The 20,000-nt window shown below is 37.7% G+C and overlaps 1 protein-coding gene across 4 annotated transcripts in view; it reads right to left on the bottom strand.

Annotated features, from left to right (window-relative positions):
* Positions 1-20,000, bottom strand: part of pcsk5b (proprotein convertase subtilisin/kexin type 5b) — a 353,408-nt gene that overhangs the window by 232,042 nt on the left and 101,366 nt on the right. For all 4 annotated transcript variants that reach the window (XM_061933203.1, XM_061933210.1, XM_061933218.1 and 1 more), the window contains exon 5: positions 12,951-13,027. In XM_061933203.1, coding sequence (XP_061789187.1) covers positions 12,951-13,027 — 77 coding nt within the window. The remainder of the gene's footprint in view (positions 1-12,950; positions 13,028-20,000) is intronic.

Below are 20,000 nucleotides of genomic sequence, written 5' to 3'. Positions count from 1 at the left end.
CTTTTTTTTTTTTCCAACCAAGAAAAGTGCACTTGTTATTAGCGAGAATATACTTATTTTAAGATATTTTTGGGTTCATTGAAGTTAGCTAATTTTACTTGTTTTGGAAAGTCTTGACATGTCAAATTTTCTTGTTCTATTGGCAGATAATTTTGCTTCGTTCAAATAAAATACACCTCATTTTTGTATTTTTTTTTTCTTCTTGTTTTTGAACACTGACTTTTTGCAGTGCAGGAGGTCATCTATGGCGGAAGTGTACACACAAGCAGGACTTCTACCAAAAGTCGCACGCACACACACACGGGTAACATTCCACCAGTAAATTCAGTTGTGACAATGGGATCAGGTCAGTGACCTTAAGTGCATTTGTCCGCCTCCCTCCTTCTCAAAAACAGCACTTCCTAGATCGGCACAAAACACACACACACACACACACACACACACACACACACACACACACACACACACACACACACACACACACACACACACACCTCCCGCAGAGAACATCTGCATCTCAACACCCCCCCATCCTCTGGCTCTCACCCCTGCTATGGAAGCACACAATCTTGCTAATCAAACGTTCTGCTTGGAAAAGACCAAGGTGTTTTAAAAGTGCTGGGAAAAATGTGCAGAATTCGGTTTTTATTACTTTCCTTCTTTAGTTTATTTCGAACATGAACACACTTACATCATAATACATCACACAATTTCATATCATTTCACTTTACATCATGCCCGAAAAGGAGTAGGAAGAAGCAAAGCGTATTTAATCCTACCCCTTTCCCACTTCAAAGCGTTTACAAATATATAGAATCATTTACTGACCTTTTTATATAATAAAATAACATCTATGAATTAGTATACCGTATTTTCCGCACTATTAGCCGCACCTAAAAACCACAAATTTACTCAAAAGCTGACAGTGCGGCTTATAACCCGGTGCGCTTTATATATGGATTAATATTAAGATTCGTTTTCATAAAGTTTCGGTCTCGCAACTACGGTAAACAGCCGCCATCTTTTTTCCCCGTAGAAGAGGAAGTGCTTCTTCTTCTACGCAAGCAACCGCCAAGGTAAGCACCCGCCCCCATAGAAGAGGAAGCGCTTCTTCTTCTACTGTAAGCAACCACCCGCCCCCGTAGAAGAAGAAAAAGCGCGCGGATATTACCGTACATTTCCTTTGTGTGTTTACATCTGTAAAGACCACAAAATGGCTCCTACTAAGCGACAGGTTTCCGGTTCATGAAAAGACGCAATCTCTCCATCCGCACACGGACTACTATTTCACAGCAACTGCCTAAAGACTTTCAAGAAAAGCTGGCTACTTTCCGTGCATATTGTAAAAACAAGATAGCTGAAAAAAAGATCCGGCCAGAGAACATTATCAACATGGACGAGGTTCCACTGACTTTTGATATTCCTGTGAACCGCACTGTGGATACAACGGGAGCACGTACGGTGAATATTCGCACCACAGGGAATGAGAAGTCATCCTTCACTGTGGTTCTAGCTTGCCATGCTAATGGCCAGAAACTTCCACCCATGGTGATATTCAAAAGGAAGACCTTGCCAAAAGAGACCTTTCCAGCCGGCGTCATCATAAAAGCTAACTCGAAGGGATGGATGGATGAAGAAAAGATGAGCGAGTGGTTAAGGTAAGTTTACGCGAAGAGGCCGGGTGGCTTTTTTCACGCAGCTCCGTCCATGTTGATATACGACTCCATGCGCGCCCACATCACGCTGGTTTTTAATATATTATTAAAGTTTGACTGACCTATCTGACTGTTTTTTTGACATTCCTTTAGCGCAGTTAGATGCGGCTTATAACACGGGGCGGCTTATAGGTGGACAAAGTTTTGAAATATGCCGTTCATTGAAGGCGCGGCTTATAACCCAGGGCGGCTTATGGTGCGGAAAATACGGTACAACAGTTTTGTAATATGTAATTAATTAATTAATTCAGTCATTATTAACATACTGAGATGAAGAATATCTTATTTTCAATAATGTTGAAAGTATTTCTCATAATTCTTCTTCTTTGTACTCTGTAAGCACTATTATTTTGAACAACCTCTTAAACTGGATCATATCAGTACAATTTTTAACTTCTTTACTTAATCCATTCCATAATTTAATTCCACATACTGATATGCTAAAAGTTCTAAGTGCATATAAATGTTTTAAATAATTTTTTCCTCTAAGGTTATATTTCTCCTCTTTAGTTGAGAAGAATTGTTGTACATTCTTTGGTAGCAGGTTATAGTTTGCTTTGTACATCATTTTAGCTGTTCGCAATTTTACCAAATCACCGAACTTTAATATTTCTGACTTAATAAATAAAGGGTTTGTGTGTTCTCTATATCCAACATTATGTATTATTCTAACCGATCTTTTTTGTAACACGGTTAGCGAATGTAGCGCACATTTGTAGTTATTTCCCCATATTTCTGCACAATAACTCAGATATGGTAACACTAGCGAGCAGTAGAGAATATGTAGTGATTTTTGGCCCAAGACATATTTTTGCTTTATTCATTATTGAAATGTTTTTTGCCACCTTATGTTGTATGTTTTGTATATGAGATTTCCAGTTCAGTCTTTAAAGAGGGAATTGCACTTTTTGGGGGGAATTTTGCCTATCGTTCACAATCATTATGAGAGACAAGAACACACGTCTTTTTTTTTTTTTTTTACGATTTTAAAGATGATAAAAAAAAGGCTTGAAAGATGCGGGTAATGGACTTCAAAGTCCTCTAAAACAACTTCCAAACCCCCCAGCAACTTTTTATATGCACACTGCAAGTCTATGTATAATGTAGTAACAGACATGTACATAACAATATGTACATTTTTTTACATATTTTAATCATTTTAAGTATTATATCTTTGTGGAAAATATTGGACACAGTGTGTAAGCCACTGTGACACTATTGTTCATTTTTTTAAATGTTTTTATTTTATTTTTTATAAATGGCTGTGATGATTATGTCAATGAGGGATTTCTTATCACTGCTATGTTGGAATTCTTATTAATATTGATACTGTTGTTGATATTATTCATTTTTATTTGACTATTTTTGGATTGTTTTGTGTCATGTTTGTGTGTCCTCTCAATTGCACTGTTGATTCTATTCTGAATGTTGCTGGGCCGGGTTTGGTTTTGGAATTGGAAATGTATTATTATGGTATTATGAGCAGTGAGCAGCAGCGGTGGCCGCGCCCGGGAATCATTTTTGGTGATTTAACCCCCAATTCCAACCCTTGATGCTGAGTGCCACCTCACCTCCCAGGGGGTGATCAAGGGTGATGGGTCAAATGCAGAGAATATTTTGGGTTGGTGCACTAATTGTAAGTGTATCTTGTGTTTTTTATGTTGATTTGACAAAAAATAAAAAAAATAAAAAAAATAATGAAAAATAAAAATATATATATATATTTTTTTTTTTCTAATTTCTTGTGCGGCCTGATACCAATCGATCCACGGACCGGATCGATTGGTACCGGGCCACGGCGCGGTGGTTGGGGGCCACTGCTCTATATGACAAACGTGCTCTGCTGTATTTAGGACATATTGCAAAAAGCTATTCAAAGATCCTCTATATAACAGGAACACTGCTGTTTTAAATGACAGTTATAAAAAAAGCCAGTCAGAAATCCTCAATGCCTTGCCTATATGACGAGTTTAACTGTTTTTAAGGACATACTACAAGAAGTAGTTTAAGGTCCTCTACTGTTTTTAAGGAACTACTGAAAGAAAAACGATCCTCTATACCAGTGTTTTTCAACCACTGTGCCGCGGCACTAGTGTGCCGTGAGACACAGTCTGGTGTGCCGTGGGAGATTATCTAATTTCACCTATTTGGGTTAAAAATATTTTTTGCAAACCAGTACCGTATTTTTCGGACTATGAGTCGCAGTTTTTTTCATAGTTTGGCCGGGGGTGCGACTTATACTCTGGAGCGACTTATGTGTGAAATTATTAACACATTACCGTAAAATATCAAATAATATTATTTAGCTCATTCACGTAAGAGACTAGACGTATAAGATTTCATGGGATTTAGTGATTAGGAGTGACAGATTGTTTGGTAAGCGTATAGCATGTTCTATATGTTATACATATGCGGTCCTCTCCAAGGTTTCTCATAGTCATTCACATCGACGTCCCACTGGGGTGAGTTTTTCCTTGCCCTTATGTGGGCTCTGTACCGAGGATGTCGTTGTGGCTTGTGCAGCCCTTTGAGACACTTGTGATTTAGGGCTATATAAATAAACATTAATTGACATTGATTGATTATAGTTATTTGAATGACTCTTACCATAATATGTTACGTTAACATACCAGTTGGTTATTTATGCCTCATATAACGTACACTTATTCAGCCTGTTGTTCACTATTCTTTATTTATTTTAAATTGCCTTTCAAATGTCTATTCTTGGTGTTGGCTTTTATCAAATAAATGTCCCCCAAAAATGCGACTTATACTCCAGTGCGACTTATATATGTTTTTTCCTTCTTTATTATGCATTTTCGGCCGGTGCGACTCATACTCCGTAGCGATTTATACTCCGAAAAATACGGTAATTATAGTCCGCAAATTATGTGTTGTTGTTGAGTGTTGGTGCTGCCTAGAGCTCGGCGGAGTAACCGTGTAATACTCTTTCATATGGTGGCAGCCGGTAGCTAATTGCTTTGTAGATGTCGGAAACAGCGGGAGGCAGTGTGCAGGTAAAAAGGTATCTAATGCTTAAACCAAAAATAAAGAAAAGGTGAGTGCCTCTAAGAAAAGGCATTGAAGCTTAGGGAAAGCTATGCAGAACAAAACTAAAACTGAACTGGCTACAAAGTAAACAAAAACAGAATGCTGGACGACAGCAAAGACTTACTTACTGCGTGTGGAGCAGATGGCGTCCACAAAGTACATCCGTGCATGACATGACAATCAACACCAAAATAGGAGCGCAAGACAAGAACTAAAACACCACACACAGGAAAACACAGAAAAACTCAAAATAAGTCACGGCGGGATGTGACAGGTGGTGACAGTAGACCTACTTTGAGACAAGTGCTATAGTGATGCATGCTTGGTTATGGTTATGGTTTGAATTCATATCCGACAATTGCGACAACAACTTTTTACTGTCAACTGAGTTTAGTTTTTTAACGATTTCTACTGGTGGTGTGCCTCCGGATTTTTTCAACGCAAAAAATGTGCCTTGGCTCAAAAAAGGTTGAAAAACACTGCTCTATACAACAGTAGAGCTCTGCTGTTTTAGACTTAGACTTACTTTTTATTGTCATTCAAATTTGAACTTTACAGTACAGATAAGAACGAAATTTTGTTACATCAGCTGATGGTAGTGCAGAATAAAAAAAGCAATAATGTGCATGTATGAATAAATAAATAGGTTACTGTACAGATAAATATATTGCACTTTTTCATATGCATCCACGCTTATGGATGTATGTTATATTGTCTTTTTTTATTCCAGCGAGTTAATCCATTTTGGGGGGAGTTGAGGGGATAATTATGATAATTATGATTTTAAGGACATACTTAGTAAAAGTTGGTCAAACATCCTCTAAATGACAGGAGAGCACTGTTGTTTTTAAGGACATACTGTACTAAGAAAAATGCTAATTAAAGATTCTCTATAGCAGTGGTTCTCAACCTTTTTTCAATGATGTACCCCCTGTGAAATGTTTTTTAATTCAAGTACCCCCTAATCAGAGCAAAGCATTTTTGGTTGAAAAAAAGAGGTATAAAGAAGTAAAATACAGTGCTATGTCATCAGTTTCTGATTAATTAAATTGTATAACAGTGCAAAATATTGCTCATTTGTAGTGGTCTTTCTTGAACTATTTGGGAAAAAAAGATTTAAAAATAACTAAAAACTTGTTGAAAAATAAACAAGTGATTCAATTATAAATAAAGATTTCTACACATAGAAGTAATCATCAACTTAAAGTGCCCTCTTTGGGGATTGTAATAAAGATCCATCTGGATTTATGAACTTAATTCAAAACATTTCTTCACAAAAAAAGAAATCTTTAACATCAATATTTATGGAACATGTCCACAAAAAATCTAGCTGTCAACACTGAATATTGCATTGTTGCATTGTTGCATTGTAATCTACTTGATTTGATGTTCAGTTTATGAACTTACATTCATATTTTGTTGAAGTATTATTCAATAAATATATTTATAAAGGATTTTTGAATTGTTGCTATTTTTAGAATATTTAAAAAAAATCTCACGTACCCCTTGGCATACCTTCAAGTACCCCCATTTGAGAACCACTGCTCTATAGGACAGGAGCACTGCTGTTTTTTAAGGCATACTTAAAAAAAGACTACAGGAGAGCTCTTTGGGTTTTTTTAAGGACATACTACACAAATCTTGAGGAGAGCTCTACTACTTTTAATTAGAAAAAAAACTAGTCAAAGATACTCTATATCAGGGGTGTCAAGCTCGTTTTCATCGAGGACCACATCGCAGTTATGGTTGCCCTCAGAGGGCCACTTTTAACAATGAGTAATATATGAATATACATGTATATATATATATAATACATTAACAATATATTTTTTTACATAAGCTGCAAAATTTTTTTTTTATTTTACTTTAAAAACTGGCAGCTCAGTTACCAGAATTTTACAGTAAAAGTAGCTGTTTTTTTACAGCATATAAAAATGGAATAAATAGAATGGAATGGAGAAACAATACCACTATTTTTAGCAGTAAAATTTAAGCAATAGAGTTGCCAGTTTTGTTTTTTTTACCGTAAAATCTTGTTGTTTTAATGGGTTTTTTTGTTAGTTTTTTAATGTTTTAGTGTCTTACTGTATATGGAAAAAAAAACAGTACCAAAGTTGATTTTATGGTTAAAAAAACAACAAAAAACTACGTAAAATCTATTGTCAATTTTGCAGTCTACAATTTGATTGATAATTTGTTTTGAAATCATAAGTCAAGCAGATAATTAAGTACAGTATTTATCTTTATTTTAACAAAAAATATTTTTGGAATACTAGAAGAGGTCATATTTTGATTTTGATAAATTGATTGAAAAATTATTTGTGTCAAGATTAAACAGTTTTATTGATAAGCATCACTTGCTAAGTGAACACCAATACGGTTTTCGACCAAACAGGTCCACTTCCATGGCAGTGATGGAACTAGTTGAGGAGGTAACCACTGCAATTGATAAGAGGGAGTTTGTTGTTGGCGTTTTTATTGACCTGAGCAAGGCCTTTGACACCATCGATCACACATTACTTTTAAACAAAATGCAGAGGTATGGTTTTAGAGGTCTTGCTCATGATTGGTTGAAAAGTTATCTTGGTGGTAGAGAACAGTATGTGCATATGAACAATGTAGATTCAGATAAAAAGATTATAACACATGGAGTGCCCCAAGGTTCTGTACTGGGACCAAAATTGTTTTATTGTATATTAATGATATCTGCAAAATCTTTAAAAAAAACCTCAATTGTATTCTCTTTGCTGACGATACAAGTCTGTACTGTTCTGGGCAAGACCTTGGCCAACTCTTAGAGACTGTAGACAGCGAACTCCACATACTAAAGCAATGGTTTGATGCCAATAAACTGTCAATCAACCTAAATAAAACAAAATATATACTTTTTGGAAATAGGAAAAAATAACATACAGTGTCATATAAGAATTGATGATATGGCGATAGAAAGGGTGTATTCAACAACATTTTTGGGAATCTATATAGATGATAAATTAAATTGGAAACTGTACATAAATATACTTAAGACAAAGATGGCAAAAAATATTGCTATGTTACATAAAATCAAAAACTCCGTAAATCAAAAGGCTCTTAATATGTTATATAATTCTTTCGTACTCCCTTATCTTAATTATTGTGTTGAAATCTGGGGTAACAATTACAAAACAAACTCTATATTCTTACTTCAAAAGAAAGCGATTAGAATTGTAAATTATGCAGATTATCATGACCATACCAATGCTCTGTTTATTCAATTAAAAACATTAAAACTGCATGATCTTGTTGACCTCAACACTGCTATTGTGACGTACGAAGCTCATAACCACATGCTGCCTCGGTGTCTACAGGAGAGGTTCAAACCCAGAGAGAATCCCTATGACCTCAGAGGTTCAGCTGTCTTCCAGAAAGCTAAGATAAGAACAAGCTTAAAAAGTAGATGTGTTTGTGTCAGGGGGGTTCAACTGTGGAACAGCTTGGATGATTCCTTAAAATGTTCCAGGTCCATTCACACATTTAAAAAACACTTTAAGACCAATGTCTTGGAAAAATATATCATTCTTGAATCATACTATGATCAATGTTAATTAAAATACTAAATGTGGGATATAAATAATAATGGAAGTATAATTGTTTGTATATAGTATATAAATTGGTACAAAGGTTTAACACGCGTATAAGGATATTTCACATGCCTTTACTGTGTATATAATTGAACGGTGTTCATATTGTGTAAAATGTGTATTTATAATATGTTGTACAAAAGACATTTCATAATTTTCGGAAGTTCATCTTGTACTTGACATTGTTTATAGGGTTAGGCGCTATAAGTGTTCAACTTCAGCCTAAACCCTTTCGGTCTGCAACATTTTCATTTTCAATCTATGAATGTACAACTGTTTGTTTATTTTGTTGACCATTGACCGAAGAATAATAAAAAAAATAATATTGAATTTTAAAAGATATGCAATTGCTTGTAGTACATGATTTTTAATGTCAAAAGGGAATGAAAACCAATATATTTAGTAGGAAAATATTACGCAATTTTATTAACGCATATTATTTCCAGGCTTTCACGGGCCACATAAAATAATGTGGCGGGCCAGATTTGGCCCCCCATGCCTTGAGTTTGACACCTGTGCTCTATATTATTGAAGCCCTCTGCTGTTTTTAGGAACCGACTGCAAAAAGTGATTCAAAGGTCAATTAAATGACAAGAGTGTTGTGTTTTTTCAGGACCTACTGCAAAAACACTGGCCAAAGATTCTCTAACAAGGACAAAAATGCTTTGGTGTTTTGATTGATTGATTGAAATGTTTATTAGTAGATTGCACAGTTCAGTACATATTCCGTACAATTGACCACTAAATGGTAACACCCGAATAAGTTTTTCAACTTGTTTAAGTTGGGGTCCACGTGTTTGTAGGAATCTGCTGCAAACTGGTTAGTATCTGCCAAATTCAGAGCTGAAGTTGTGGGCCAGTCTGATGTCATTGACTGCTTCAAAGCCTGTGATTTATTAAAATGATCCAGGCCACGCCAGTGGTGTACAGTATGTGTGTGGCCGCAGAGTCAGTGTCACATGTCGGCACTGATTCTTCCAATTTGGGCATCTGGAATGGAAGACTTGAGAACGAAGCTAAGGTAGCAGACACCACTTTGTTTATGAAAGCAGTCACGCATCCTCTCAGCTGTGTCACGGTCCCCATTTCCAGAACGTTAACACAAAACTTATTGTGAGTTTTAAAAAAAAATACAAGTTTAACATTGCAAATCGTTCGTGTTCTCTTTAAAAACGGCGCTAAATGAGCCAAACTGGCTCTCCTTTTTAAAACGCCTCAACAGTCTTCCTTCAGTTCATTTCATTTTACTTATCCATAAAATCTTTGGCCTGGCTGTCGTTCCACTCTTTGCACTTGTCTGTATTTTCCATTTTCTACACATCTGTGTATGGCTTATTCAATAATTACGCTGTGACTCAGCCAGAAGAGAATCTTGTGCTGTGGATTACTGACAGTGGGACAACAGACACACACAACTCAGATTCAATGCCTTGCTCAATATTTCACTTCATTCATGCCTTTTTCGGTGTGATTTGAGGTTGTTTTTTCCCCCCAGAGTACAACGTATCAACTGCAAAAATTTATTGTAACTTGTATGGTAACGTGTACTTCTTTCAACCATTAGTGTATTGTTTTGTCATCTACAGTCGGTGTAGTCCCAAAAAGTCAACAAAAAAATCACTTGCAGTAACTAGAGCAGGGGTGCTCATTACGTCGATCGCGAGCTACCGGTCGATCTCGGAGGGTGTGTCAGTCGATCACCAGCCAGGCATTAAAAAAATAGTCCTAAAAATGAGCGATCATAAATCTTCACTACGACGTCACTTTCGTCACTTGATTGACATTCACGGCACCAGAGGGTCTTCTGAGATGACGCTGGCTGCTGCCAGCTCATTAAAATTACCGACTGGAAGGCGAGAAACACTTTATTTCAACAGACTCTGGCGCCGTACCTGTCGTCAAAACTCCAAAGACCGACTGCACAGTTGCACAGTTGCGCTAACAAAATAAGAGTCTCAGAAAGCTGGCGTGCACAAGCTAGCAAGCTACAGAGTTTGCCGACAATGTATTTCTTGTAAAGTGCATACAAAGGAGTACGGAAGCTGGACAAATAAGATGCCAAAAACCAACCACTTTCATGTGGTATTGGACAGAAAGGAGGACTTTTTTTCTCCTCCATTCGAAAATGCGGACATTATCAGCACCACTGTCTGATTCCAATCAATGCAAGTCATCACAATCAGGTAATACACCAACTTATATTCTTGTCTTCATGAAAGAAAGGAATCAATATGTGTTAAACATGCTTGTATTATCTTTAAACACCTTTAAGTTATATGTATTAAACATTCTTGTATTATCATTAAACACCTTTAATTTTTTAACTATATTAACTATGTGTTAAACATGCTTGTATTATCATTAAACACCTTTAACTTGTTAACAATATTAACTATATTTATTAAACATGCTTGTATTATCATTAAACACCTTTAATTTTTTAACAATATTAACTATATGTGTTAAACATGCTTGCATTATCATTAAACACCTTTAACTTGTTAACAAAAACATATATTTCATAAATAAGTAAATGTAAATTATATATATGAATGAGGTAGATCCCCACGACTTGATCAATTGAAAAGTAGCTCGCCTGCAGAAAAAGTGTGAGCACCCTTGAACTAGAGAGTAACCTACATTTTTGTCCATGCACCCTAAACAGTTGGTGTAGCATGTGTCAGCCTCATATCTTGTCTCAAGAGTTGTCTTTCCATCAGGGGGCAAGATGTCGCGGAAACACTATACACACAGTAATTAGGGGTGTAACGGTACACCAAAATTTCGGTTCTGTACGTACCTCGGTTTAGAGGTCACGGTTCGGTTCATTTTCGGTACAGTAAGAAAACAACAAAATATAAATGTTTTGGTTATTTATTTACCAAATTTGTAAACAATGGCTTTATCCTTTTAACATTGGGAACACTATGATAATTCTGCCCCAAAATAGAAATAGCTCTGTGTGTGATGGATGTGAGCCACCACTAGGCTGATCAGTGCAACAGCAGGCAGTCATGAATGCTAAGCATAACAATAACATACATATACACACAGGATCCATTGCCAGGGTTAATGTGGTCAACATATATCAAATAAAAACTAAATAAGATAAGGCTCAGAATGGTTTAACAAAACCTTTCTACATATAAAGTGCTTTTTTTGATTGATTGATTGAGACTTTTATTAGTAGATTGCACAGTACAGTACATATTCCGTACAATCATACTTGCCAACCGTCCCGGATTTTCCGGGAGACTACCGAAATTCAGCGCCTCTCCCGAAAACCTCCAGGGACAAATTTTCTCCCGAAAATCTCCCGAAATTCATGCGGACCTGAGTGACGTGTCGACGGCCTGTTTTCACGTCCGCTTTCCCACAATATAAACAGCGTGCCTGCCCAATCACGTTATAACTGTAGAATGATCAAGGGCGAGTTCTTGGTTTCTTATGTGGGTTTATTGTTAGGCAGTTTCATTAACGTCCTCCCAGCGCGGCGGCAACAACACAACAACGGCAGTCCCGTTTTCGTCTACCGTAAAGCAGTTCGTCTGCCGTAAACAGCAATGTTGTGACACTCTTAAACAGGACAATACTGCCATCTACTGTACATGCATATGTGACAATAACATCTACGGCTTTTAGAGAGTGCAGTGCACAACTGTGCACACAACAAGGAGACGAAGCAGAATGCATCATCAGAGAGGGTGTTCAGCATGGTTAGAAAAATAGTGACAGAGAATAGAACAAGGATGGACAATTCAACCCTTAACTCAACAATGAGTAGATGAGTGTTAAGTGTGTGTATATGTGTAAATAAATGAACACTGAAATACAAGTATTTCTCTTATTTATATATATATATATATATATATATATATATATATTAAAATATATCCATCCATCCATTTTCTACCGCTTATTCCAATATATATATATATATATATATATATATATATAATTCACTGTCAAGTATTTACTATATATATATATATATATATATATATATATATATATATATGAAATACTTGACTTGGTGAATTCTAGCTGTAAATATACTCCTCCCCTCTTAACCACGCCACCAACATTTTCAGGATGGGCACTGAAATTCGGGAGTCTCCCGGGAAAATCGGGAGGATTGGCAAGTATGCCCTACGTCCGTGTTTTACTGGATATGTACCACTCCATACAGCGGCGTTTTAAAAAGTCATTAATTTTACTTTTTGAAACCAATACCGATCATTTCTGTTATGTAAAAGAAAAGGGGTAGGATTAAATAAGCTCTGCTTCTTCCTACTTCTTTTCGAAAATGTTGAAAAGAGAAACTGGAAATTGTGATGTATAATGTTGTATGCATGCAGGTTCCAAATAAACTCAAACTCAAACTCATTCGTTCAAAAAGGCCTCCACTCTCATACCTACCCTCCAATAAAAACAGTTCAGTAAATTAGCCTCCACGCACGAACAGAACGGTCCCAAATAGTAATGTTACGAAGGAAGGAACAGACCCACTGATTTTAATAGGACATCTGGGATAAAAAAAAATAAAAAAATTCTACATTCTTACTTGTTCTCGTTGGTTGCGTCGTATCGTGGCATGGGATCATTGTCATTGCCGTTGACGTCAAAGCTTGCTTGGTGGTCCTGGAAGAGGCACAGTGGTTGGGAGAGAAAAAAATCGAAACATCAGAAAAGATGAGAAAAAGCTGTGAGTAAAAAAACTGATTCTACAATCATCAGCATGTGTGTGCTCCCGGCACGTGTAAAACAAAAAGAAAAGAGCCCTCTCCATCCCAAAGAAAGGGTTGACATCACCATCAAACTGAATGCGAACGGCACTGACTAAAGCTCGCCCTTTGGCGTAAACAAATCCAGGCGCCTTAAGGAGCTAATAAGCCAAGCTTTGGCGCTGTCAAAAGGGGGTGTGAATCGTTTTATCTGCGCGCTTGAATGATGGCCTCACCTGCAGCCTCGGGCCGAGAAGTTCCAAACGGGCCTCTGTGACATACCTAAACATGCACATACAGCGTAATGTACGTACGCGCGGCATACATGTACACCCTCAGGGAGGAGGAATGTGATGTCGTCTAAAGCAGGATCAACATAGTGTTAAATTAATTCATATTAATATTACATTTTGTCAAGTTACAATAAAACAGAAGGTAAACTTGGACATACTAATTAAGAGTAGACAGTGTAGAGCTTGTATGGGTCATCACACAGACATTATTGTGTAAATATACTAGGGATGTCCCGATCCATGTTTTTGCACTTCCGATCCTATACCGATATTGTTTTTGCATTTCCGATCCGATACCGATACTGACCGATAACGATACTGACCGATACTGGCCTATCCGAGCATGTATTAAAGTTTAAAGTTATTTAGCCTACTTAGTTGTCAGAATCATGTTGAAAAGGGTTTTAGTACTCTTGATAACAACTAGCCAGCTGAATTAGGGGAGTTTGAATAATACACAATGGTTGGTAACAAGAAACTGACCTGTTTATTCAAGGATAAACACAAAATAGACAAAATTATACATGACAAACAGAAATGGCATCATTGAACTAGGGCTGGGCGATATGGCCTTTTTTTAATATTGCGATATTTTAAGGCCATATTGCGATACACAATATATATCTCGATATTTTGCCTTAGCCTTGAATGAACACTTGATGCATATAATCACAGCAGTATGATGATTCTATGTGTTTTGATTGATTGATTGAGACTTTTATTAGTAGGTTGCACAGTGAAGTACATATTCCGTACAATTGACCACTAAATGGTAACACCCCAATAAGTTTTTCAACTTGTTTAAGTCGGGGTCCACTTAAATTGATTCATGATACAGATATATACTATCAGATATATACTATCATCATAATACAGTCATCACACAAGATAATCACATTGAATTATTTATAATCCAGGGTGTTGAGGGGGGCGCTGGATGCAAGTGTCAAAAAGACAGCCAAAAGAGTTTGGTATGAGAATAAATCTAAAGTTAAAATATAGGGTAGAAATGCACCCATTTGCAGGAAATGTAGTCTTGATTTTCAAAATGTTCTTTCAAGGCTTGCATGTATACATTAATACATTCTTCTTCATACTGCATTAATATATGCTACTTTTAAACTTTCATGCAGAGAAGGAAATCACAACTAAAAAAATCACTAATTTTTTCATATGGTGTTGATGTGGAAATTTTTCTTTTACTTTCTTTCTTTAGTTTATTTCGAACATGAACACACTTACATCATAATACATCACACAATTTCATATCATTTCATTTTACATCATGCCCGAAAAGGAGTAGGAAGAAGCAAAGCTTATTTAATCCTACCCCTTTCCCACTTCAAGCGTTTACAAATATATAGAATCATTTACTGACCTTTTTATATAATAAAATAACATCTATGAATTAGTATACAACAGTTTTGTAATATGTAATTAATTAATTAATTCAGTCATTATTAACATACTGAGATGAAGAATATCTTATTTTCAATAAGGTTGAAAGTATTTCTCATAATTCTTCTTTTTTGTACTCTGTAAGCACTATTATTTTGAACAACCTCTTAAACTAGATCATATCAGTACAATTTTTAACTTCTTTACTTAATCCATTCCATAATTTAATTCCACATACTGATATGCTAAAAGTTTTAAGTGTTGTACGTGCATATAAATGTTTTAAATTATTTTTTCCTCTAAGGTTATATTTTTCCTCTTTAGTTGAGAAGAATTGTTGTACATTCTTTGGTAGCAGGTTATAGTTTGCTTTGTACATCATTTTAGCTGTTTGCAATTTTACCAAATCACCAAACTTTAATATTTCTGACTTAATAAATAAAGGGTTTGTATGTTCTCTATATCCAACATTATGTATTATTCTAACTGATCTTTTTTGTAACATGGTTAGCGAATGTAGCGCACATTTGTAGTTATTTCCCCATATTTCTGCACAATAACTCAGATATGGTAACACTAGCGAGAAGTAGAGAATATGTAGTGATTTTTTATTTTTTTTTGCCTCGGCATTTTGATGGTGTGGGCGTGTGGCACCGAATGGAGATAAGCGTCTCGACAGACGTAACAATATTTGAACAATGATGACGAAAACTGTTTTCTCTGTCGTGTCCGTGTGTCAAAAATTGTTATGCGCTTATTTTTTTATTTGATTTTGTGCGTGGCATGGATTTGCTATGCGCAGAGGACGCTTAAACAGTGCGCAATTGCACAGGCGAGCACCTTAGAGGGAGCGTTGCTCGCACGGCTGCGCTAGCATCACAGCTAACGTTAGCCATGCTGCTACCTCTCTGCTCGGGGAGGACGTATACGTATGTGGCGTATGTCGTGACAGTAGGTGACGTATGTAAGAAGGTGCACTTGCTGTCTGTGAGAGGGAGACACAGGAAAGAGTGAGAAGAGCCTGTCGTGTAATGCCAGCAGCTAAAAGCAACTGCGTGAGAATTCACAGACCTGTGGATGTGTTGAAGGTGTGCTGGAAAATGCGGAACGGAAATTACGGAGCAGCAGAAAAGTGGAATGTATTATTTAAATCGGTGCGTTGGAAAACGGACCGGAGGTTTTTTTTTTAACTGGATCTGGATCGGCATTTTCCCATGCCTTGCCGATACGCAATTTTTGGCAAATATCGGCAGCCGATCCGATCCAAATATCGAATCGGGACATCCCTAAAATATACAGCATCCTACGGTCAAGCATGGTGGTGATCAGGTCAAGATCCGCATGTACGAGTGCTGCCGAGGACTGGGAAGCTGTGGTTCATTGAGGGTAAAAACACTCCAACATATACTGTGACATGGTGAAGCAGAGCAAGATCCCCCCCCCCTCCCTTCACGGCGGTTCTCTAAAATGACAAGGCGCACCTGTGGGGCATCTTCAGGCAAAGGGAAGGAAAGTAGAGGAGCACAAGGTGTGTAACATCCACCAGTGATGTCATCATGGAGGAGTGGAAGAGGATTCTAGTACCAACCTGTGCAGCTCTGTTCTCAATGCCATACCCATGAGGATTAGGACAGTGCTTGGTAACAATGGTGCTCACGATTTAAACGGACACCAAAAACACAATTTGGACAAGTTCACTGTCGGGCTGGGCGATATATCGACATACTCGATATATCGCGGGTTTGTCTCTGTGCGATATAGAAAATGACTATATTGTGATATTCAAGTATACGTTCTCACTAGATAAATGCTTTAAAATGTAAAATCGGAAATTAACGGTATTGGTTTTTTTTAAATTATCGGTATCGGGGGTTTTTATTTTATTTTTTATTTTTTTTATTAAATCAACATAAAAAACACAAGATACACTTACAATTAGTGCACCAACCCAAAAAAACTCCCTCCCCCCATTCACACAAAAGGGTTGTTTCTTTCTGTTATTAATATTGTGGTTCCTACATTATATATCAATATATATCAATACAGTCTGCAAGGGATACAGTCCGTAAGCACACATGATTGTGCGTGCTGCTGGTCCACTAATAGTACTAACCTTTAATAGTTAATTTTACTCATTTTCATTAATTACTAGTTTATATGTATTGTATACTCTAGCCTTTAAATAGCCCCCCTTTTTTAGACCAGTTGATCTGCCGTTTCTTTTCTTTTCTCCTCTGCTCCCCCCTATCCCTTGTGGAGGGGGAGACACACAGGTCCGGTGGCCATGGATGAAGTGCTGGCTGTCCAGAGTCGGGACCCGGGGTGGACCGCTCGCCTGTGTATCGGTTGGGAACATCTCTGCGCTGTCTCCGCTCGGGATGGTTTCCTGCTGACCCCACTATGGACTGGACTATTACTATTATGTTGGATCCACTATGGACTGTACTCTCACAATATTATGTCAGACCCACTCGACATCCATTGCATTCGGTCTCCCCTAGGGGGGGGGGGGTTACCCACATATGCGGTCCTCTCCAAGGTTTCTCATAGTCATTCACATCGACGTACCACTGGGGTGAGTTTTTCCTTGCCCTTATGTGGGCTTTGTACCGAGGATGTCGTTGTGGCTTGTGCAGCCCTTTGAGACACTTGTGATTTAGGGCTATATAAATAAACATTGATTGATTGATTGATTGATTGATGTAACTATTTTATATTGTTTTACTTTCTTTTTTATTCAAGAAAATGTTTTTAATGTATTTATTTTTATTTTATTAATTTTTTTTAAAAAGGACCTTATCTTCACCATACCTGGTTGTCCAATTTAGGCATAATAATGTCTTAATTCTACGACTGTATATATCGGTATCGGTTGATATCGGTATCGGTAATTAAGAGTTGGACAATATCGGAATATCGGATATCGGCAAAATAGCCATAATCGGACATCCCTAGTTCTCACGCAGTTGCTTTTAGCTGCGGGCATTACACTGCAGGCTCTTCTCACTCTTTGTTGACTCTCCTTCTCACAGAGACATAAAACAAGCGCACCTTCTTACATACGTCACATACGTATACGCCCTCGCGGAGCAGAGAGGTAGCGGCATGGGTAACGTTAGCTATGGTGCGAGTGGTAATACGAGAGAGAAGGTGCGAATCTGGTAACAAATGAAGAAAACAGCAGGGGGTCCATCGTCTGCCGGTGGTTTGGCTTCAAGCGGGAATATGTCGAACAGACAACCGTAATTTGTCAAGTGTGGGGCGAAAGCGTTGCTACAAAAAGTAGCATTACTGCTAATATTTGAAGTCACCCGCTAGAGAATGAAGAGTGTTTGAAACTCCGCATGTCAACATCTCCGTTCGGTGCCACACCAACAAAATGCCGAGGCAAACATTTCCACATCAAAAAAAAAAAATCAACAGAAGGAGATAACGTCCGCAGGAACCTACCACATAGCGAAGGACATACACTATTTGATTTCCTATTATGCAGCTCATTTTATTTTGACACTTATTGAAATATCTTGTGTGACATCATGTTTTAAACTATTGTAGTGGCGTTCTGTACAAAAAGTGCACTTTAATTTAGTGTTGTTTGGATATGTCATCTTAGTGACATCATGCACAAAAGTGCACTCATAGCTTGTTTTAAAATGTCTCTGACAATCTTGCACTTTCTGTTTTGGAAATGACATGAATGTTTGTGCCACTGCTTAATAACTGTTTAATAAATACACTTTTGCTAAATTAACTTAGTTGTGATTTCCCTCTCTGTATGAAAGTTTAAAATGAGCATATATTAATGCAGTATGAACAAGAATGTTTTAATGTAGACACATAGAATCATCATACTGCTGTGATTATATGCATCAAGTGTTCATTTAAGGCAGGGGTCGGCAACCCGCGGCTCCGGAGCCGCATGCGGCTCTTTAATCACTCTGATGCGGCTCAGCAGCTTACTTGCTGAACCCCCCAATTTTCCCGTGAGACTTCCAGATTTCAGTGCCTCTCGCAGAAAACTCCCGGGATTAATAGTCACCGACTTTCACCCTTACAGCTATAATAAGGGCGTGCCATGATGGTACAACATTTGGCGCCCTCTACAATCTGTATTAACAACGTGCCAGCCCAACCACTTGTTATACAATATACATCTTCTGCTAGCACACGCACGTGACAGCAAGGCATACTTGGTCAACAGCCACACAGGTTACACTGACGGTGACCATATAAAACAACTTTAACACTCTTACTAATAATGCGCCACACTTTGAACCAAAACCAAACAAGAATGACAAACACATTTCGGGAGAACATCTGCACCTTAACACAACATAAACACAACAGAACAAACACCCAGAATCCCATGCAGCCCTGACTCTTCCGGGCTACATTATACACCCCTGCTACCACCAAACCCCGCCCCCACCCCAACCCTGCTCCCTCACACATCAACCCCCCCCCACTCCCCTCTCTCTGTGCGTCGGTTAAGGTGGGCGGGGTTTGGTAGCGGGGGTGTATAATGTATCCCGGAAGAGTTAGGGCTGCATGGGATTCTGGGTATTTGTCCTGTTGTGTTTATGTTGTGTTACGGTGCAGATGTTCTCCCGAAATGTGTTTGTCGTTCTTGTTTGGTGTGGGTTCACAGTGTGGCGCATTATTAGTAAGAGTGTTAAAGTTTTTTTTATACCGCCACCGTCAGTGTAACCTGTGTGGTTGTTGACCAAGTATGCCTAGCTGTCACCTACGTGAGCAAGCGGAAGCCCCATGCAACGTGTGGCTGATCAGGCACGCCGGTTGTAGTGGGTGCTATATGCTGTACCATCACGGCACGCATGACGCTGACAAGCGCCATTCATTTAAAACCCGCGTGCCGCACCAGCTTTCAAATTCCATATAAAGGTGTAGGCAGCGTGTCTGAGACCCCTGGTTTATACATAGCACAAAGCAAAAAAAAAAACTTTGTATGCAGTGTTATTTCATTTAAAATTTCAAAAAAATTTTGCGGCTCCCATTGTTTTCTGTAATTTGTGAAACTGGTCAAAATGGCTCTTTGACTGGTAAAGGTTGCCGACCCCTGATTTAAGGCTAAGGCAAAATATCGAGATATATATCTCTATATATTTATCGTGACATGGCCTAAAAATATCGAGATATTAAAAAAAGGCCATATCGCCCAGCCCTATGTTGCATTTACAG

Source organism: Nerophis lumbriciformis, linkage group LG03 (genome assembly GCF_033978685.3).
Source record: "Nerophis lumbriciformis linkage group LG03, RoL_Nlum_v2.1, whole genome shotgun sequence".
In the NCBI taxonomy this organism is placed as follows: Eukaryota; Metazoa; Chordata; class Actinopteri; order Syngnathiformes; family Syngnathidae; genus Nerophis; species Nerophis lumbriciformis.
The sequence above is the reverse complement of the archived record's forward strand: the minus strand, read 5'-3'. Positions and strand labels throughout refer to the sequence as shown.